Source organism: Callithrix jacchus, chromosome 14 (assembly GCF_049354715.1).
Source record: "Callithrix jacchus isolate 240 chromosome 14, calJac240_pri, whole genome shotgun sequence".
In the NCBI taxonomy this organism is placed as follows: domain Eukaryota; kingdom Metazoa; phylum Chordata; class Mammalia; order Primates; family Cebidae; genus Callithrix; species Callithrix jacchus.
In genome coordinates this window covers 23,492,732-23,515,327 of record NC_133515.1, presented here as the reverse complement: position 1 = coordinate 23,515,327, position 22,596 = coordinate 23,492,732, and the positions used below count along the sequence as shown (strand labels likewise).

The window sequence follows — 22,596 nt, the reverse complement described above, 5'->3', positions numbered from 1 at the left end:
GATGCAGCTTCCATGAGGCAATCTCAGGCTGAACCTGCAGGTATGCGCCCGGAGATATGGATCGCCCAAGAGTTGCGGCGTATCGGAGACGAGTTTAACGCTTATTATCCAAGGAGGGTAATGATACTTTCTTTACCCCCTTTTCTGCTTACCCCTCCCCCTCCACACTGTATTTTTTTTAAAAAAAGACAAAGTGGCTTGTCATAACTGCATGCTAATTCTGGAAATGAATACTGTCGCCTAGTTGTGACGTTTCATTTTTCTCCTTTCCCATTTGTTTTATGGCTGAGTTTAAGTAATGACACTTAAATAAAATACAGTAGGAGGCAGCAAAGGAATTTTATGAGTGCAGACTTTAAAACAATGCTTAAAAAGGGATTATTTATAGGCTTTGAGGGAGTCCGACCTAAATATTATTAACATAGGTTTCAATCCATATAGTGTGTTTCTATACTCCCCTTGTGCAGTTTACGTCAAAGTTAAAAGAAATTTTTAAAAAACATCTTTTGTTACTTAGCGCGCAGGAGCGATGCCAGCACTCATGTAAAAGACTCTCCTGCAATTTGCAGGGTTACCTGGGTAAGAGCAGGTAGCTATTGCCATTGCAGAGCCATTGCTGTCTTTGGACATTTAGTTATTGTAATATATTAGATGGCCACTAATCAATAGCCTGTAATTTGGGCTGTAAAAACTATATTATGGATTATTGACTGCCTCTTATTTTTAGCTATGTTCTTGATTTTTAGAATATTTTAGCCTCTGTCATCTTCTGTAGTTAGTGGAAGTAGAAGCATTGTTTTTTGCATGTTTGTTTTACCTGGGGGAATATAGGTGATCATTTGGACACCTTTTTCACATGGGAGACATTTTTAAATGTGTAGGCTTTAACTCCAGGACTTAGTACCATTAGGAACAGCTGTGACTACTTCCGCTAAAGGGCTCACTACTAGCAAATGTGTGATATAATTTACTTGTTCACAGAGTTTTAAAACCTCATATAAAGGTATCTCAGTTGATTCATCTAAAAGGAAGACACTAATTCTTATTTTGTGGACAGTGTTACAGTTGTTAATATCATTTATTTTTAGCATTTCTATCCCTATTTTCTTTTCTGAACATTGTTTCATATAAGTACCTTTTAAGGCTTTTTTTAAAAAATCCGTTTTCTGGGGGAGGTCATGCTTAGTTAACTGTTGCTATGTAAATGGATTTTACCTTTGAATTATTATTTTTCTATCTGTGTACAATGTTTTTTAGACTTCTTTTAGACAAATATAGAGACATTTTCCTGTTACAAAAGAGTCTCTTCAGTATGGAATTTCCATAAGAGTCAAGGATGTTTTAAAATACAGGTCAGATCTTCCTACCTTTCTGTGGGGGTGTGTGTTTCAGGAGTGTGCTGTAGTAATGATTCTGTTGTAAAATGGGAAGTGTGACATTGATGGGCTTAAGAATTTCTTAAAATATTGTCTTTAGCTGGCAAAACTCTTGGCATCCTCCACGTGACATAAACCAGTTCACAGAACATACGTTCTTTTCCAGCCTGTATCTGAAATGGTGATCTTTTTTGCAAGTTTGGTTGGTTTTATAATTTGTCACTGAAGTTATCATTCCCTCCAGTTCCTCTGCCTTGGTTTTCCTAAAGGGATTTTGGTGTTCCCGCATGTGACTGGACGTGGCTGTCTCTTGGTTGACTAGAAAGAATTGGTGAGAAGTGGGATGACAGTAGGTGAATACACTCAAATCCCTATTCTGGGATTTTGTCTAGAATCCAACAGGACAGATATTTCTGATGGGTAAGGAAACACCTCCAAACCTGGACTATAAACTGACCATCTCCTTGGCCTGTTTTATTCCCGTCTGGAAGGGGCTTTGTAGACACTCTTGGGACAGGATCTGCCTTAGATGGGGCTGCCTGAGAGAGGCTGCAGTAGGCCATGCCTGGTGCCCACAGCGTCTCCCTGCTGCCAGGAGCTCTGAGTACTGAGATGAACTCGCACATTCTCGGGGATTCTGTTAGTGATTTTGACCACACAGCTGGAGGTGTTCAAGGGTATTAAACAAGTTTCTCTTTAAACCATGCAATATGAATGCATGACTCCACAAGGCTTTCCTATGGTCCTGCCCAGATGGACCTTGTGGATGCACCTCCTTCATGGCCTCCATGAGTGGTCAGTGACAAGACATGGGCTAAGGCTGGCATGGGGACTAGAGTGCCTCCCAGTCCCCGGCCATCCCATCAAGGCTGTCAAGGTGGGGAATAGTTTGAGTCACATGCCAATGAAACCTAGGCTGCTGGGTTGTCTTTGTTACCTTGCCTCTCTGTTGAGGATGTTACCCTCCTCTCTGAGAAGGGGAGGCAGGCTATGAACTAATAGGTTATATTAGTTCTCTTCTCACCATGTCATTTCACAGTTTAATGTTCAAGCGTGTGTTTAAGATGGTCATGTATGTGTATCCAATGAGATGCGACCTATTGTTCCCATGCTTTTGGTAGTAAAATAAATTTGGCTCATTGCAGTATTTATGAGATTTTGTCATTGTGCATCTTATTTTGCATATCTTAAATAATTCAATGCAAAAATACAGTCACAAATAATTAAAGGACTTTAGCTTTCTTAGTATGCTGGGATATTGGGTGGAAGGAGTAGGGATAGATTCTAGGTTATAACCCAATTTTTCTGAAAAAGAAAAAAAGATAAATATATTCAGATTTTGTAAATTGTTCAAAACACTGGATAATACTCCGAATAGTGTCACAGTGACCTTCAAAGCCACAGACACCCGTCTTGATACTTGTTAGATTTAAAACAGTCCATTGTCTGGAATCACACTTAATGGTCCAGTGTTAAATATTGGGGGCAGAAATCTGGGGAGGAAATGGAAGGCTGTTTTGGGAAATAATGAATTCAGATGGTCTGCTGTCTTCACAAGGGAATTATCTTCTCTTGGCAAGCTGTGCTGCTTTAATATAGACTGTTTTTATTTGCTTAATGCTATTACAATGCCTTGTCTAAAGTGTTAGTCTTTTATTACCATGAGCCTTTTGAAGCCTGACAGGATATTTTCCCGTTTTTCCAGTTAGAGAAATAGAGGAAGTTGTCGTGTAGTTGTCATGTATTCAGTCCACTTAAGGGCAGTGGGGAAGCGTTTGAGACGGAGCTGTGGAGGCTGAATCCTTGAAGGAGGAGGTGAGAGAGGCACAGGTGAGCGCAAAGTCCCAGTGCATGTCCCCTCTTCTCTTCCGATGCTGTGCCATTCCCAGATGACCCTGCTCAGCTGAATGACCTGACTCCTCTATTCAGTTGGAGTTTTACTACTACAGAGGATTTTGGTAACTTTATTTTGAAATAATATCAGACTTACAAAAATGTTGCAAGAATGACACAAAGAACCACCCTTTTATATCTGCCCCATTTGTTTTAATGTTTTCCCTCTTTGCACACATGTACAATTTATTTCAGAATAAACTGCAGACATGATACTTCAGTGTGTATTTCCCAAAAATAGGAGTAATCCCTTATGTAACTACAGTGTAATTATCAAAATGACAAATAGTGTTACAGAACTATTATCTGATCTGTGGACCTTACTCGAATTTCACCAATTGTCCCAACAATATCCTTCTCAGAAAAAAGAAAAAAAACATATTTTCTGACTCAAGAGCCAATGTAGGATTACACATTGAATTTAAGTGTGTTAGCTCTGGCTCTGTTAATCTGGAACTGTTCCTCTGTCTTTGTCTTTTATGACAGTGACATTTTTTAAGGATCAGGGCAGTTTTAATTGGCTGACTCCCTGAATTTGATTTATCTGATGTTTCTATATGATGAGACTCACTTTTTACATTTCTGACAGAAGTGCTCCAGAAGTGATGTGTCTGTCCTCAGTTTGGTACAGCAGGAGGCACACCATGTCCATTTGTCCTGTTACTGATGAGGTTCACTTCGATCCAAGGTGGTGTATTCCACTGTGAAGTTAGTACTTCTCCATTTGTAATAGAAGGACAGAGCTTATAAAGGACGAAGAGCTTTCCTTTTTCCCTTATATAGTTATTTAGTGTACCAACTTGGATTCATGGATTCCTGTTTTATTCAATGGACTACAATCCATTACTCTCAATATTTATTTTGATGCTCAGTCTTTTTTAAAAATATATATATATATACTTTAAGTTCTGGGGTACATGTGCAGATCTTGCATGATCGTTACATAGGTGTACACATGCCATAGTGGTTTGCTGCCTCCATCCCCCCACCCACCTACATTAAATATTTCTCCTAATGTTATCCCTCCCCAATCTCCCCACCCCTTGCTATCAGTTTCTTAAAGATTTGGTAGGATGGCTGGTGCGGTGGCTCACGCCTATAATCCCAGCACTTTGGGAGACCGAGGCGGGTGGATCACAAGGTCAAGAGATCGAGACCATCTAGTCAACAAGGTGAAACCCCGTCTCTACTAAAAATAGAAAAATTAGCTGGGCCTGGTGGTGCGTGCCTGTAGTCCCAGCTACTCGGGAGGCCGAGGTAGGAGAATTGCTTGAACCCAGAAGGCAGAGGTTGCAGTGAGCTGAGATTGTGCCTTTGCACTCCAGTCTGGGTAACAATAGCTAAACTCCGTCTCAAAAAAAAAGGAAAAAAAAGATTTGGTAGGAGGCACCAGTAGTGCCGGCACAGGGAGAACCAGTTGTGGGACAAAGCCCAGGGGCTGTGGAGATGATGGAGCTCTTAAAAGGCATTTGTTGCTGAATGGATATGGCCAGGGGGCTGCTGAGCCTCTCAGCTCCTCCTATGCAAGTCTGCTTTGCAGGGCACACTCCAAGCTAATGAGACTCTTAGTGGAGAGTGGGGAAGCTACTGGTAAAAGCTGGGAAGCACAGGGAAGATAGTAGGCTTGGAGGGAAGAGAAGTTCTTTAAGAAGCTAAATCTTTATTTTGGAATTTGTGAGGAGGTGAGCAGCTTGCCTTTGCCGGAGTAGAACAGTGTTTATGCACCTTCTCTTCTTTGTGGGTGGGCACATCATCCCAAGACAGCCAGAACTGTTCTTCAGTAACTGTTGCCAGTTTCTTTCATCACCCAAACTGTGTTAGAGCATGTGCTGGTTTATCTGCTGCCTGCAGTACTAGCAAGTGTAGATTGCGATCCTCTGTAGATGTGGAACACAGGTACTAGAAGGATAGTGTGTGCTTGGATGGGAGTCTTGACCATGGGCCAGGGCTGCAGTCAGAAGCCCTTGGAATGTAATGCTTGCTCTTGGAGTAGAGTAACTGGCCCATTCTGCAACCAACATTCCTCCCCCTTTCCCCTCTATCCCTTCCACCACCCCTAATACTGAAGCAGTAGTTGTTTACTTTCTGTGGCTTCTTAAGTTCTTTGCAGTCAGGTTGTCCAACTCAAATCACTTTGAATGCAGGTACGCTGCTCTTGGCTAACAGTGACCCCGGGCATGTCCTGGTGGTGGGCTGCGGTGGACAGCAGCACATGAATCTGCTCTCCAGATGAGGCAGGCAGTGAATGAAAACCCTTTCATTGTTTGATCACAAGAAACAGTGATCTTTTGTTTACACTGCCTACTTCCTTCTCTGTCCAGAGCGTGTGCAGACATGAATTGATTGCAGTGCATGTAGACCCAGTCTAGCCTTGAATCAAAGTAAAGTTGTGAAGGTGGCTTGCAGACTGGTTTTAATGGAAAGAATTTAATGTAAGTGTCATTACATTAGCATTTTCCTATACTGTGTATGAATTTGAAATACTTAAATGCCCTCCTTCTTGAGAAGTGAAATCCCCAGTGCTATCTCATTCTCGTTTTTATAAATAGTAGTCATTCTTCTGGGAATAATGTACAAAGGCGAGGACTAAAGTTTAGCCCGTATGGTAATTGCACAAACTGAACACAAACCCAGAGATGTGTGTTCTCAGCATTCTTTGGAGGCCTTCATTAATTGAATGTTGGAATTTAGTAAAATAAATTTAGTTGCTTTCTGTTACTGGCTGTGAAAAGAATAGTGGAAATCTGCATATCAGTTATTAAATATATGCAATGATAAGTTGCCCCCACATTTCACTCACATGAGTTTATAGAACGTCAGTTTTCATAACAAAAGCAGTCATGAGGAGCTTAGATAAATTGATCCCTGCCATTGATCAGTGGCACAGTTTTCAGGTTCAGCAAGCGTTTTCCTTACAGCTGGAGGGGAGGCAGCTCAGTGTTTGGGTTTAGGAGCCTTCCTTGCCTGTCTCAGACCACACCGTTTTCATCCAACAAGTACAATGGCCAGAGGTGATGAGCTCCTTGGTTCTTCCCCTCAGACTTTCAGGAGAACGTGTGGCTGTGATTGTGTGGACTATGGATTGCTGGTTTTCCAAACAAGGGTGTTCTGTTACTCATTGAGGCCAGAATGTGATCTTGCAGGCAAACACAACTCACAGAGAAGTATGGGGACTTTGGGGTTAGACCTAGTACCCTGGCTGTACCCTTAACTTTTAGGAGGCCCATTTTCTGGTCTATCCTTTAGGCATGTAGTGAAGATTAAATCATAACATTTAGAGATGGAGCTAGAAAATTCTTATTATCATCCATTATCATCATTCTGTTTTCTTTTACTTTGAACTATAATTGAAACATTTTTCAGTGAGTCTTTGCTGTTTAGAAAGGGAGATGCCCGGAACTCTGTTCACTGGTCTGTCTTTTAAATACTCTGGAACTGCTTTTTAAACAAGTCGTGTGTTTGACCCTACTGCACGTGCTATGTCTGGTTATAGGCAAATATGAGATGAGGCTGAGGCAGTGGTGTGTGTTTAAATGGCTGGGTGGGCATTGGACTAAAGGGTGTATGCTTCTTTGTACCACGTGTGAGTGCTCATCTGTCTGGCAGGTGCCTACCTTCACCTGCAGGGCTGCCTTGCAGTTTTGGATCAAGGCCATTGACACATGTAACCATGAGGAGATGCAGGTGCCTGGAAGGGGACTTCAGGAGGTCTAACTGGGGTTTTTTTTTTTAATCTCTTGAGGAGGAAACAAAGATGCATACAAACTAAGGCTTGGTCCTGCTGCAGAGTTTCAAAAATAATAAGCTTCCCATATCACCCTTAACTAGACTTCTACCACCTGAAACAAAGTGGAGAGGTTTTAGTTGTGGTTAAACTATGTTATGTCTCACTTAGCATTTTTCTGAGGCTGGAACATTTTGTTTCTGCTCTGAGTCTAATATTCGAACTACTGGTGCCTCACACAGATGTCACAACAATCTGTGTCTTCTCTGTGGTTGACCATAGAACAGTGACAACTTCAGAATTGGCGGGTGGGAGTTATTCACTTTATTCAGCACCAGGTCTGGAGTCTGACAGGCTAGAGGCCTGCCCAGTGGAGGGATGTGCTGTGCTGCCTGAAGAGCATCAGTGCACAGCCTCACCTGGACATTCACTGGAGAAGGGATTAGTCTCACAAGAAGCCTTAACTGTCATAATTTCTTTGAAATGGTGCGTCAAAAATAGGATAAAAGTTTGGTTTATGCAAATGTAGTTTTTATCTGACTTATGAAGACCACATTGTCACCATAGCAGATCAACTGCAGTACCTGTAGCTTGGCAGCACTGGGGGAGTGCACTCTCCTGATTTGGAGTGAAGGTACCGTGCATCCGGGAGAGAACTTCCCAGTGCCCTCTCCCCAGCTGTGGTGACCTCTAAGTACATAGGCATAAGCTATGCAAATATCCCTGTTGCCTTGGTGATGAATAGAAAGTGGATTTGGTGTTGGGCAGTATTGCAGCAGCTTCCTCTGACACTTGAAAACAGCAGTGCATATGGAACCAGTGCTGAAATACAACTGAGCTGCAGTTTGACTGTGGTTGTTGGTCTGAAAGTGGAGAGAGACAAGATCTTTCTAAGAGCTCCACATTCAGCTCACCATGTGCTGGGCCTTTTTCTCTCTGACCTCTGTGTCACTCAGTTGCCATTTAAATGTTGTTTAGACTGCTGCATTATGAATGGGTAGTGGGGTGGTAATTTTTCTAACAGAATCAGGGGGGTGACTCCTAGTCTCCTCTCCCACCCTGCCACCTTTGATTACAGCAGCACTCAGCAGTGTCCCTGAAGGTGCCATGACAGTCCCTGGATATTCTCAGGCTCTTGGATGGCCATTCCAGTCCCTCTCTTCTGCAGCCTGTGGGGATCAGACACCAACCAGAGAGAGAGTGCTTCCTCAGTTGCCTGAGCTTGGAGCAGAGATTCCCTCTGTCCTTCCTGCTCTCACAGTCCAAAATTCACTCTCCTACAACATGTTGACACTTAAATATATATATTTTTTAAAAAGTTTCGGGACATCTTATACATTCAGTGTTGAAATTCTGTAAGAAACAAGTTTTTGAGTAAGTTAAATTCCTCTGCATGTCAGAGTTCTGTAGGTACACCTAGCTTTCTGAATGCCTCTTAGAATTAGGAATTAAACTTGCTTTGATATGACAATGAAATTGTCATTTTTTCCTCGTTTCTTTGACTGCCAGGAAACTTAACTAAACTGTGGCTCTCTTGCAGCATATCTCACCCCTGGTTCCCAGGATAACTCCTTGATGTCATTTCTGATCTCAGCCTTTTTTAAAATTGCATCACACACATTTGTGCTTTTTTTATTTTAAGTCCCCCTTTGAATGATGCTGTGTCTGTGTTGTACTTAATGAATTCTTTGGCCAGTGGGTTTCGACCCTGCCTTTGAAGCATGGGTGGATGGGCTGTTTTGTGAGTTGTGTTGTAGGAATCACTTCGTGATTCTCAATTCTCAATCCAGAAGCTCTGTGGCCTCAGCTCAGCCTGAAACAAGGTCCCTTCAGGTCTGAGGAGCAATGAACCCTTCCTGGCACAGGCACAGGGCATTCGAGGAGATGAGGTGCCAGCCTGAAAGGCCTTGTTTAACTTCTGTCCTGCTTCTGGCATTCCATCTTCATGTGGGCCAAGAGTACCTACCCCGTCCTAACACTGTTTTGCGCTGCCCCTCCAGTCATTTGCCTGGCCCCTGTGTCACTGGCTGCAAAACAGCTTAGGGATTGCTATTCTGGCCCTCAGGGTCATTGTGGAAACTGAAAAGCATGGACTAGGTCATTTCATTTAGTGATGGCCTTGGCAGTTCTGTCCCCAAGCTTGGACACACAAAGTCCAAAGGCCTGGAGTTCCCTAAGCAGCTTTACAGTGGCTGGACTCCTTCCTCTCTCTCTGCCGGAGAGTGAAGCTAAATCCAAAGCTGCATTCTGTAAGTGTCTGGTGGTCAACCTGACCAGTTCCCTGGGGCCAGGGCCTCTTTCGTTTTCCAAGCATCTGCTTCCCTGGACTGAGCAAGAAGACGTTGTTCTGCTGTGATTATTTCGGCATTAGAGTGTCATTTAAATTCCCTGACACTTCCTTGGTTATCTCAAGTGTAAATTGAAGATGCTCCTGCCTTGCACTCAGTGTTGCTTGCTGCAGTGGCAGCACCAGTCCCTGGCAAGGCAGCAAGAACCTGATGCTGGGGCATTCCTGTGGCACAGCTCCTCCCCAGTTGCCACCCAGATGAGCTTGTGCCATCTGGTGTCACGGGGATGTGTGAAGAACTATTTAAGAATTCCCTGTCAAGTGGTCTTGACACCATCTCAAAGACCATTCTTCAAATCTTCAGAGAAAGGGTGCATATATCTATCCTGAGGAAACTTGTAGACACAGAATCCTAGTCTTTCCACTTAGGGGGCACAGTGTATGAGGGAGCAGTCCTACAACTTGGCATAATTTTTCCTTCTGGTTTTGATAATACCCCCTATTTAGATTATCTTTACTGAATTGCTGGCCCCTTCTATCTGTTGACCTTGCTGCCCCTGCCCCGCTTTTCTCTCCACCGGAAGGCCCAGTCTTCTCTTGTCTTTCCAAGAAACTCTCCTCTTCCTGAGGAGCTTGGTGTGGTGATTCACCCTCGTGCCTTCCTGCCCTGGTCCCCCCACTTCCTCTCTGGCCAGTGCTTTTTTTCTGTCTCATTTTATTTGCTTCTGTATTTTCCTTGCCTTATTATCCTGTTTACTCTTGTGCTGGCGACTGGTGACACAGCTATCACCGTCAGACTTAATGGGTACATAGACATGTGCCTTGAAGTCAGGCCCTCCACTTGATGCCAGCCAGCATCAGGGCCACTGGAGCCTCTTACCCTGAGAGGGGCAGGGGCTGTCAGGAACCGGTTCCTGGAGGGACACACAAAGTTGTGAATGTTGAAGGAGTCATCTTCTGGACATTTGGGATGGCCACAAAAGGCAGTTACCTCGTAACCCAGACTTCATATAGCTCCTGATTTAGACCATGGCGATTACAATACCCAACTGGATGGGGCCCTCCTCTTTGTGCAGTTGTGATTGTGTGTCGTGTGTGTGTGTGTGTGTGTGTGTGTGTGTAGAAAAAGAATGAGAGAGGAGAGAACTGTAGTATATGGTCACTTAAATTATAACTCAATTGGGTCCTTCACCCATATGAGTTATTATATCTTTCCAAAATATTTTTTGCAATTTAGACTAAAACAGAGTTACCCAACTCTGTAAAAAGGATTATTTTCACATAAAAGGTGAAAGACCGAGGATTATAGATAAGCATCAGTGAAAGGTGTATTCATCAGCTAAGGCTGCTATACAGAGTTCCAGAGAGACTGGGTGGCTCACACAACAAGAATTCATTTTTCCCGGTTCTGGAGGCTGGAAGTCTGTGATCCTGGTGCAGACTTAGCCTCCAGACCTGTAGTCGCCATCATCCCCCTTGTCTTCACATGGTCTTCCCTGGTGGGTTTCTGTGTCCTGATTCTCTCTTACAAGGGCACCTTGGATTAGTGCCCACCCCAGTGACCTCATTTTAACTTAATTACCTTATTGATGACCCCATCTGCACCTACAGTCATAGTTTGGGGTCCTGGAGATTAGGACTGCAACAGATGAATTGAAGGGACACACAGTTCAGCCCATGAAGAGGAGGACACCCGGAAATTCAGGAGGGAGTAGAATGTCTTCCCTCATTGTATTTATTTTAGTTTTTTAAAAAATGCTTTTAATCAGGAAAGACAGTATGTCTTTTTTGTATTATCCATACTAGACATGGCAGAACTTAAATGTACTTTTGATACATAGATATCTCTTCTACCTGATTGAGAACCACTGTAGCAGATGCAGACTTACTGGACGCTAGGTGGGAGGCCAGCTCTGCAGACACAGCAGGTCTCAGGAAGATGGTCCAGGCATCACTGTGGAGGCTTCTCTTATGGGTGCTTATTGTCTTAGCCCACATCAAATGCAAGGGACCACTCACACGGCAAATGACATTGCTTGGTTCAGTCTTAGTGTCATATTTGCCTTTAAATGACAGCTCCCCAACAATGCAGGGATTGTCATTTTTAGTCCTGAATTTGCAATTCCATCTTTGACGTAATACCCTGTCCAGAAGCCACTGGGTATGCCCTTACTTTGACCTTTCACCAGTGCATTTCATCTTAGGGGGCTTTCTCTAATTGCTTCAAACTCCCTCCTGACCCCTAACACCACCCCAAGACCAAAGCCCCTGGTTTAGGATCTGAATTGTAGCAGCCGTTCCTCACGTATCTAGATCACAGGGAGATATCACTGGAGCTGGCTGAAGCTGTTGGCGCTTTGAGCAGCATTGAGCCATCAGCCCTAGTTCTACATCTTCACCCCACTGCAGCTTTTGGCCGCTTGCCCCAGTTTAGTGTCACCCAGGCCCCGGCCATAAGCCACAGTAATTTTTATGGCTGAGGGCAGCCAGTCTGCCCATTTTCCAGCTGTCTTTCGCAGGATGGGTGTACGCTTCGAGCCAACAGCAGCTCCAGCCAGCCGTGCCAGCTGTCAAGTGCTTTCTGGGCTGGCATAGCTCTTTGAATCAGTGGTAATGGCTTCCTCTGTTGAATGTCGTCCAAAAGCAATTGCTTTTCAGCTTAACAGTGTGTGCCATGTTGTCATACCCGCTTTTTGAGAGGGCAGGGATCCTTGCGCCCTTGCAGACTGGGAATGCCGTAGCATCTTCTCATGGGTCAGGGATCAGGTGTTCTTTTTGCCAAAGATTCCTGCATCTTCCCCACCCTCTCCAGCATGTCTTTGAACATCCCGTATTCTTTACATTTAAGATGAAAGCAGAACTCTTAAAAAACTTGGAAAGATTCTCATGAAGTGACTTCTACTTAAGCTTGGTCACGGCCTCCCACTGTCCTCAAAGAGTGAGTGGGAGATTTCTTCCCTCAGACACTGCCAGTGCTGGAATATGAAACTTCGCAAGTGTCAGCAGTTAGGGTCTGCCCTTCACATGACCCAGTCCCTTGTTGACTGTGGACATCCAGTCGGCCCCATTTTCGGGCCACGCTGAGTATGGCAATGGCACCAGCTTGGCACAGAACTTCCCTGCCTGGATTGATTACTTAGCACATCATAGCATACACTTTCTTCATTTTGGTAAGTTGTGGTTTTATTTCGAATAAGTCTCTTTCAACCTATTAGTATTAGTCTACACTAAAATTAACCTTCCCCTAAATTATTCTCACACAGAGGCAGCAAAGTAATTTTGAAAGTTAAATCAAAACAAAGCAATCTTCTGTGTAAAACAGATAAAAATCACAGACTGTGGTTACAGAGTGCCTCTACAGGAATCGCTTACATAAAGCTGATTTCCTCCAATCTTGTTATGGAAGGAAAAGGGGAAATGCCCTGGCCTTATCACAATCCCATTCTGTCAAACAAGCGCAGCAGAGCTTGTGTAAACAGTGGAGCTGCAGCTGCAGCTGGTGTCTGGGGGCTGTTCAGGGTCTGAGGGGACAGTTGTCTCAGTCTGATTCACGGCCGGTGGTTCCCGCGCCGGTGTGTTGGAGGCATCCTGCACCCAATGAGAAGGGGCTTTGTGGAGAGACAGTCACGTAGCCTAGTGTCATGTGGATTAGTCATTAAGAAATGGCCAGGACAGATTTCATACTTGAACAGTGAACCAGGTTGTAGCTTGTGGCATTGAGGCTGATGTGTTGTGTTGCCGCCTTTGGCAACTCCAAATTGATACCTTGCACTACCCACAAAATGGATTAGAACCAGAAGGTGGGCACTACAGAAGACCTGAGGACCCTGAAAGCATTGAATAAGCTGGTGATTTCCTTTTGAACAGTTTCACAGTTTGTAATAAACATACGCTGGTCACTGGCACAGAGGCTTTTTTATGTTCTGAATTACTCTTTCCTCCCCACACTGGGAGGGTGGGAGTATAAGGGTTGACATTGCCTGTGTCTGAGACCATAAGCACCCCTCTGCGTCACAGTGTTTATCACAGCCTAGCAGCCAGAGACACAATGGTGCATCACTGCGCCACTTTATTTAGCTTTTTAGGGCAGATTACTCCAAATCACTCGTTTCTCAAATAAATTGCAGCTACCAGAAATTCACCCCATGGGGAATCTGCAGCATGTTTGAATGTCAATTAACTTGGGTGGTAAGATAGTTTCTTACATCCTCTTAGAATTTTCCAAACATTCTTTTGGGTGCTTTTTTTTTCTATTTTTAGGAGTAAATCATTGGTATGCCTGCCCTTCAGGGATATCTTCACCTTTGCAGGGAAATGAAATGAGTTTTCTTCATAATCTCAGGGAGGAATTGTGCTTAATGACAATGCTCTTGAAGAGGGGCCATTCCTAGTGATTAAGATGGGATTGGTTGTTCACTTAAATATGGGCACCCTCCCCTCCCTACCCCCAAATTAGGGAGAAACTAAGAAGCTTTTTTTTTTGTTGTTGCAGGTATTTTTGAATAATTACCAAGCAGCTGAAGACCACCCACACATGGTTATCTTACGACTGTTACGTTACATTGTCCGCCTGGTGTGGAGAATGCATTGACGGGTTCTTTGTGGAGCCAAGATACGTGCAGACATTTTGCTTGTTCAGACCAACAAGCCCCAGTGCCACAGTCTCCTGGTGCCATTCTTATGCAGCCAGCGGTTCTCTCGTGGAGGGGCAGGTGACGTGTTCAGAAAACACTGAGCTGGATGGGGACTTGACCTTGCTGTTTATCACCACACAGCAGAATTTCTAACAGAATTTCGTTGTGAATGTAAAGGAGGGAGCATTCTTGGATTTTTAATGTACAAACCGTGGTTTTTTAGAGCAGGATTTTGTGTAGGAATGGTGTTTACATGCAGTGTGTCTTCCCCCTCACCTTCATTAATGAGAACAGATTTGTCAAAAAGGAAATGAAACTTTTTAACCAACTTGTGAATGATTTTTGTATTAAAATTTTAAGAACCTATTGCCTATTCTCAGAGGATTATGTAAACTCTGCAGTAGAAACTGAGCCAGCTAACTTATAAAGCTGCCTTAGTTTATTTTTAGAGATTACTGTACAGAATTTTTAAACAGGGAGAGGTGTGACATACTCCCTCCCCTCCCTACTATTGCCTCTTTGACCTTTTTAAATTATTTTTATTAATACCAAAAGAGTTCTTTTGAAATGGAACTGATTAAAGGGGCAGAGGGTCTGTTGTCAGCCTGCATTGTTATGCCAGTCCCATTTGTAAATATTTACCTACCTTTATAAATTTAGTTACATCTGTGGCAAAATTTCAGACTATTTTTGTGTCTTTCTTCATCACTTTTTGTGATGCGCCTCTAATCTGGACTCAGATGCATAGATTTGGTCCAGTGTATTTTCATGATCAAGTTAATATCATGAACAAGAGTTAATATCTGCCTGTATCATGCACAGTTTGATCGATCTATTATTAGCTGACTGGGAAGCATTTGGTGTTGGTTTTTGTTCCATTTTGATGGGCATGTTATTTGGAAGTATTCTGAAGAGGAGGCAATAGCAGTAATAACAGCAGACTTAAGTGCTGTGCCCTTTGTGCTGCTGGCTTTTCTGGTTGCAGGCTTTCCCATGGTCACAGGATGCATTGTCAGCATCAGGTCCCAGAGGGTCATCGTGCCCAATACAGCAGAGTCCAGCTACTGCATCCAGCTCATGCCCTCGTGGGAATTGGCACAGGCTTGGGACAGGGCTTTTTGATGGCCATTTGCTTGGCCTCTTACAATTTTTAGTCTAACTCAGAGCCCACTGGCCTTGCTCCTCTAAATTCACTTTGAAACATAAGCTTCATCCCACTTCCACCAGCACCATAAAATAAGTCTCTTAGGCAGAAGTCTGTTTTTTTCATTCTTCCAGGACAATTGGATTTTGTCAGACCACTTGTGCCCAGCCTTGCAGTGAGGGTGTCCTTTCTCTCTGCCTGCTCCTAGGAGTGCAGTGGAAGGAAGCCAGCCATACACTGGTCAGTCATTTCAGAGGCAGCAGACACCCAGGGAGACCCAAGAAAGAGACAGGTTAGGGAGCAGTGAAAGTGAGGAGTGAAGACAATTCTGTGAACTCTGTAACTCTTAGAGTTGTTGAAAACTCAAATCATTAAACAACTTTTAAAAGAAATAACAATTTTCAGATGAGTCAGCAGTGCCAGCAACTAGTGTGTTTAGTTTTGCCCAGTAGAAGGGCTAGCATGTTCATGTTATTTAAATTAGGTGGAAAAATCTAAACATTTGTATCTTCATAATTTAAAAAAGATATGTATATGTATAGCATATACATTTACACTTTTTCCTTTAGGTAGAGATGATTTAATTTCAATACTCTTCATTTTAAAAATTTCCTTTCCTCAAGAATCTCCTTGGGATTTTGACTTACTTGTATAGCTGTGTTGGAGCTCAGCTTGTTCCCTGATGTGTCTCCAGCCTATTTGTAGGATCACACAAAGCCCACAATTATAAGCGGTAGTAGGATTGCAGCTGTGGGCCTTCTGGACACACACACACACACACACCAAAGACATACTTGGTTCTGGGCGCCCCCTCCCAGGATCCCTATACTCATGTGCCAGTCTCCTGACTAGAGCACTTTACTCTGTTTCCTCAGTCCTGCAGCCCCTGGGAGCACATGGTGGGGGCAGCCCTGGGCCAGGTATCGGAGGCCCTGCCCTGTGCTGCCCAGGGGCCATGTGCACCACGGCTTCCAGGCTAGCTGTGGAAACAGTTCCTGAGGAAATTAGAGATTCTATGAATTGTTGGAGTATTAAAGAACAGGCTGTTGGCACCGGAACTTTAAGTGATGACTGGATGTCTCTGTACTGTATGTATCTGGTTATCTAGATGCCTCTGTGCAGAAAGTATGCCTCCCGTGGGTATACGTTTTACCTTTTTAAAAATTTTTTGTAGAAAAAATAATTAAATCCCCTTTTTGGAAACTTAATGCGGGTTTTGTGCCTTGACAACCTCTCCCCACTTGAGGTTTGTAAAAAGTGTCCCGTGACTTAACACAAATGCAATAAACACATACAAAATAGCTTCATGAGTTATTCTTCAGATGTCCTTCCCAGAAACAAGTTGATCAAGAAATTTGGGGGTGGGGGTGGTGGAGAAATCAAGTTTAAAATTCCTTCCGATTAAAAAAAAAAGCAGTGGAATACAATTGTCTGCCATTTCCCCTTTTTGATGTATATATTGTGACTATTTATTAGATTAGTAGGTCATATTTTACTTATCAACTGAGCCAAATGTCTGTGTGCAATTATGTTTCCTTTACCTTTCTTGTAAAATTTTGTACAGCATAAATGAGTAAAAAAAAAAAATCACTGTTTTTCTAAACTTTTTCGGAATTGAGGATTTGTAAATATTGTAGATTCTTTTTCTGTGTGATGTGTCCTACTGTTTCATAATGCTGTAACTTGTAGAAATATTGTATATTTATTTTCTGCTTATTTAATGTCTTAAGTTCTGGAAAGTATTAACATCCCTGTCTCCCACAGCCCCCACCATCCCACGAAGTTAACTCCCAAGAGGTGTGGGGGGTGACTGGACACCTCACTGCAGGCCACATGGTCCTTCAGGGTGGCTCTCCAGCTTTGGGTCCTGGTATTTCCAGTCAAGTGGGTTTCAATTCTTGGGCTTTGCTGCCTTTATAATGAAGGGTATGTTTGATGCCAATGAGAAACTCAATCTGGCAGGCTACAAAAGTCTACTCCAAGAAATACCCAGCAACCTTCTGTTTGTTCCAAAGCAGCTAGCTTCTTATACAAGCAAATTTTGCTGACTCCAGGCTTTATCTTTAGGAAAACAAACAAACAAAACCAAAGTATTATCAGCAGGTGGGAAAGATTTTTCTATTGAAAATTTATCCCTGAAAACTCAGTGTTTAAAAAAAAATTAAAATGTGCCACTTCCAGAGGTGCTGCCTTGCAGTTGTTCAGGGTTGGGACTGGGCCGGACAAGGGGACAAGGTGCGGCTGGTGGCTCCTGCCTCAGGACCACCTCAGGCCACTAACCCTTGGTGAGTAGGGGTTGTGAATAGTTGAGTTTTCCCCCACCTGCTGTGTGACTTCCTATGCTTTGAGGTTGGACTAAATTGTCTTCAGGAGCTAATTCACTGTACACACCCCACCCATTTGGACAGCCTGCTTCTTCAGGTCAATGCCCTCCTTCCGATTCTCCATCTCCTTCAAGGGAGGTTGGGACCCCACTGGACTGGGTGTCGAGATGTGAAAGCTCATGGAAGCTTTAAGAAGAATTTTTGGTAGTTCCATGCAGGTGGTTCTGCCATCCCTGCTAATTTAGCCTGGTGCTTTTGTGTGTCCACTCACATACACGTGTGTGTTTGGGGGTGTGTCTACACATGATGCTAAATCAATTAGGGTCTACTCTAAACAGCATTTGTGTGTTAGAAGCATCCTCAAGCTCCCAGCTAAGTAACTTGACTACTTTTATTTGGGAATTTCGGACTGTAGAAGCTGTTTTCTTTTATGTCCAGATTCTGTGACCACTAGTTACTGTATCGGAACTCATCAGGTACCCACTTATAAATAGCACTGATCTGTCTGTATACTGATCCGTCACTAACCTGTTTTCTAGAACCCAGCATATGTAGCATTTGTATTGCAGTTTCCCTGGCTTACTTGTGTTTTGCACTGATGAATTTTGACAGGGTAATTGCCACTTTACTTGTGCAATACTGCTGTAAATAACTGCAGATTTTTAAAGAAACTCAATCTTTTATGTTCTTAATGAATTTTATATAAATAAAACTTTCAACTAGTTTTGTTGAGCTGCTTGATTTGTTTGCACAAAATGTCAAAAGTAACAGCTGAAATTATATACAAACATGTACATGCCCACACATCTGCCTTTATGTTAAATGTAGTTGTGTGTAGCTCTTATTTATTTTTGCTCGAAGACGAATCTGTGCAGTACACTTAAATGCAAACCAGTCTTTAAAGTTTTGATGTGACTGGTGCAACTGCTACAGAGTATTCTGCCTGCATAGTCAGGTGTGACTCAGCACTTGGGTGGGGACTGTGGGGGAAGGGAAGGTGTACTAGGAGCCGGCTCTGCACTGTGTTGATGGCAGCTGCCCAGCCATCTTACCCCATCCACCCCATAGAAAGGGCTTGTCTGCAGCACCTGCTCAGAGTCAAAGGGATCACTCAAACGTGCCTAGACCCTGGGTGTGAGGTGATGACCAGGAGCCGCAAAGTTCCCAGCCCTGTCATACAGGGTGGAAAGGAATTGCCTTAGGAGTGAGTGAGAGAAATAAGCCTGGTTTGGGGATACAGGTGATAAAAATCTAGTAAGAAAGTACTTGTTTGCCATGTTTATTCTTAGTGCTGGGAAAGTGAAAGACAGACTCAGCTTCATTTTAGACTAATAATTTGTTAATGCATTTAATCAGGTGAGCCGTACATGAATATGGTCTTGTAAATGTATTTGTTTCAAATCAAGTTGTTCTTAATCATACCTCCTGAGGCAGCGGTTTGCATTTTCCTGGACTCTTAATCTGCAGAGAGAGAGAGACAGAGAGTGAGTGCGTGTGTGTGTGTGTGTGTGTGTGTGTGCGCGCGCGCGCGCGCGCTCGCGTTTCTATACTTAGCAGTTTTGCTTTTCTATAAGTGCCATATGTGTAACCCCCCTTCTGGGACCCTTAATCTGCAAAGTGTGTGTGTGTCTATACTTACACAGCAGTTTTGCTTTTCTGTAAGTGCCATGTGGGTAACCCCTCTTCTGGGCACCAAGGAAGGAAGCTAGGCAGACTCCCAGAACTATTAGAGCCTGAAGAATAATTTACTGCTCATTTATTTCCTTCTATATGATCCTTTTATATAATCATATCTTAGTTTGTAGTCAGAGGAGTATCTAGAGCAGACAAGGTACAGAGAGCACAAACTAGGGAAAAACAGCCATACCAGGAGGACAGGAATCAATGGCCCAGGCAATAGTGCCCCTGCCTGAAAGTGCATGCGCTACATGGCAGGCCAGCCCAGGCGTAAAGATATCTGCTGTATGGCAGGTTTGGAGCAAGTGTCACTTCTCCTGTAAGGGAGTTGTAGTATCTTGCATCCAGTTCTTGTGGAAAGCTGGCAATCCCTCGAACATCTGAGGGCTTAAAACTCCTCTGGTATAATCGTGACTCGGTGGCTGTATACCCTGTTAGCTCTTGCTACTGTGCTGACTTGAAATATCCTCCCATAGAAAACGTTAGAAGTTCCCTGCCCCTAGATAAGAGATGTTGCACACTGCACCCTCCTTGCTGCACACTGCCTACCTCCTCTCGGTGACCTAATGGGGATGGGCCGCTTGTTTATTGCTCACGTGATTGTCTTGACCCTATTACTATCCTTAAGATGACCTCACTCACTACCCTTCCCCCAACCCTATACCAAATAAATACAGACACACCTGGATGCTCGGGGCCTCAGCTATCTCTGCTTGTAAGTGGCGTTGGCCCCCTGAGCCCAGCTGCTCTTATCCAGTCCTTTGGTATCTTGTCTCCTTATTTCTCGGATCCAGTGCCTCAACACAGAGGGGACACCCCATGACTCTAGTATGTCTGGACCCTATATGCCATGGCTCTGTATGTGGTTCTGTCTTAGCAATAGGTCACATATCTTTCCTTAGTGACTCCGCTTCACACAACTACTGCAGCAAATGCCAGAGCACAAGCATGGAGTTTGCTCTATAAGTTGCCTTTTTTCCCCAACCTTTTATTATAAAAACTTTCAAACATTCAGAAAAGCCAAAATGAGTTTTACACAGAACGCCCAATACCCTCACTACCTAGCTTCTACCTTTAACGTTTACTTCCTTTGCATTATCATGTGTGCATCTATTAATCCAGCTTATATTTTGGTGCCTTTCAAAGTAAGTTGTAGTCACCAGTACTCTTGTCCCCAAATACTTCAGCATCTTTTAGAGTTCATTAGTTTTTTTTCTAATTTTTGTTTCCAAAGATAAAATTTACATAAAGTAAAACAAATCCTCTGCGTGCATTTGCTAAATTTGACCAAGAATACAGCTGTCTCTCGAACCCTTGTCAAGGTAAAGAACACTACCATAACTTCCAGAAAGTTACCTCCTTCTCCTTCCCAGGTAATCCCTCTTCTCCTGTCCCCAGGGATAAGTAACTTCTGTTCTGAGGTTCTTTTCCAGCAAAAATTAGTTTTACCTCTTTCTGAACTTTGTATTAATGGATGCATACAGTATATGGCCTTTTGTTTCATGTCTGATTTCTTTGGCTCAACATATGAGATCCATGTTACAATTATCAGTAATTTTTTCCTTTTTATTACTGAGTAGTAGTCTATTGTGTGAACAAACCATGCTTTGTCTATTGTCTTATTAATGAACACCTGAGTTCTTGCTAGTTTGGGGCTATGATGAATTAAGTTGCTGTGGATACTCATACAAAGCATATGAGTCTTTTTTGTGAACATACGTTTTTATTCTGCATGTTTTTTAACTGCTTTTGGTATACGTTATGTAGAAGTTGTCATCTTAGAAGTCAAATTTATCTATCTTAGATTTCTGTATTTTGTGTCTTGTTTAAGATGACAACTGTATGCTGAAGTTTAAATATATTTTCTTATGTTTTATTCATATAACCAGTATAGTTTAGGGTTTTTTTTTTTTAATCTTAATCCACCTGGAATTTATTTTTTTAGTGATTTTTTTCCCCCACAGCCAGCCAGCACTGTTGTCTTTTTGTCCACCGGCCTAAACTGATCCTGTGACAGTATACCAAATTCTCATACATATGGTTCTGTGTCTCAACTCTTCCCTTTCCTTTGATCCTTTTGTTTAATGTACATTATTTTAATTACTAGAGTTTAACCTGTTTTGAATTTCTTGTCTTTATTTTTCAAAATCATTGTGACTATCTTACATTATCTTTTTATTTGCGTTTTAGAATTAGTTGAAGCTTCTTGGAAAGTTCTTTGGAGGTCTCATTTAGGATTACAGTGACCCTTGATTTAGGGAAGAATTGCCATTTTTCCAAATGTTTTCCAAGGTGTGTAATATTTATATCCATTGATTATGTTTGGTTTTGGATGCTTTTAGTACACTTGATTTTTCTTCCTATAAATCCTGCACATTTCCAGTTTGCTTTTTCTGGGAAAGAGGGGAGGATGTCTGGCATCCAGCCCTTATCTCCAGCACAGTTTCCCTTTGTGTGCCTGCCTCCCCTGCCTCTGCCACCTCGGAAACTCGCTCTACCTGCCCAAGGTACGGCTGAGGGTAGGCCCCGGGCCTAATGCTTGCCTGATAAAACGCACTTCCCAGCACTTTGGCTCTGGAGCGAGTGAGGCAAGGAGGGGCCCTCTGGAGGGCAGCATCCTTGAAGCTGCAGGGGGACATTAGTGATCTTGGCCACGGTAACCGGCTGCCCAGCCACCGGCACCCGGGGCCCTGTCTCTGAGCTGCCTGCTGGACTATGCAACAGGCACCCACCCTCCAGCATGTTCTTTCTCCTTCTGCTAAATAGCTAGGGCTGGTTTCTGTTGCTACACTGACTCATTCCTACCTGTCAGAAGGACCAAATAAAAAGGTTGCATGAAGTTCTCTTTAAACAAGATGAATTAGAAGGTGTAGGGTGATGGGATGATTATGACAGTCTCCCCTGGTGAGACCAGAATTGGGCTGTGAGGAGAGGGTAAATAACAAGAAAAGAGGTGGTCTCTAATCTTTTTGGGTGACTGAAACCACTTGCTGTTTTTTCCTGGAAACTGTGTTTCCTGAGGTAACCCCTAGGTCCCTAGAAGTTTGTATTACCGAGGAGAAGATATATTAGAATATTAAAGGCCCTTGTTTCTGGACTGTTAGAGAGGGACTACATGTATTATAGAAAAGGACCCAGGAAGGCATGGTTATAATAACTACTCTGTCTCCATAAAGTAGATTTGGGAAGAGTTAGCTCTTACAATAACCCCTTATCTAATAGCTAAACAAGATCAAACTTGGCCCACCACTCTTAAAAGTACACCATAAAGCTGTCATGTTTCATTGCAGATATCAGAGAACTTATGCAACCCCATTAAAAATATATTTTAGGTGGTCATATTCCTACAATCTCCATCCAAGTATTAAGGTCCTACCATATACTAGACACAGATGAGAATATTAAAATGCTAAAACCAGGGCACAATAAAGAGGCTGTTTTCTTCAAGGTCTCACAATTAGTAAGCAGAAAAATTCTCTAGTGCAGTTCCCAGGGAAAGAGCTGTTTCAGGAGCTTAGGGAAGTAAGAATGGTGGGC

General features: G+C 43.1%; 1 protein-coding gene across 19 annotated transcripts in view; it reads left to right on the top strand.

Annotated features, from left to right (window-relative positions):
* Nucleotides 1-22,596, top strand: part of BCL2L11 (BCL2 like 11) — a 93,491-nt gene that overhangs the window by 29,977 nt on the left and 40,918 nt on the right. For 7 of the 19 annotated variants that reach the window (XM_054244736.2, XM_008980271.5, XM_008980267.5 and 4 more), the window contains one exon: nt 8-117. In XM_054244736.2, the coding sequence (XP_054100711.2) occupies nt 8-117 (110 nt within the window). Of the gene's footprint in view, nt 1-7; nt 118-3,081; nt 3,207-13,772; nt 18,107-22,596 lie in introns of those variants that run through there. The other 12 variants (XM_008980275.5, XM_008980274.5, XM_002757496.7 and 9 more) reach the window with 3 other exon arrangements.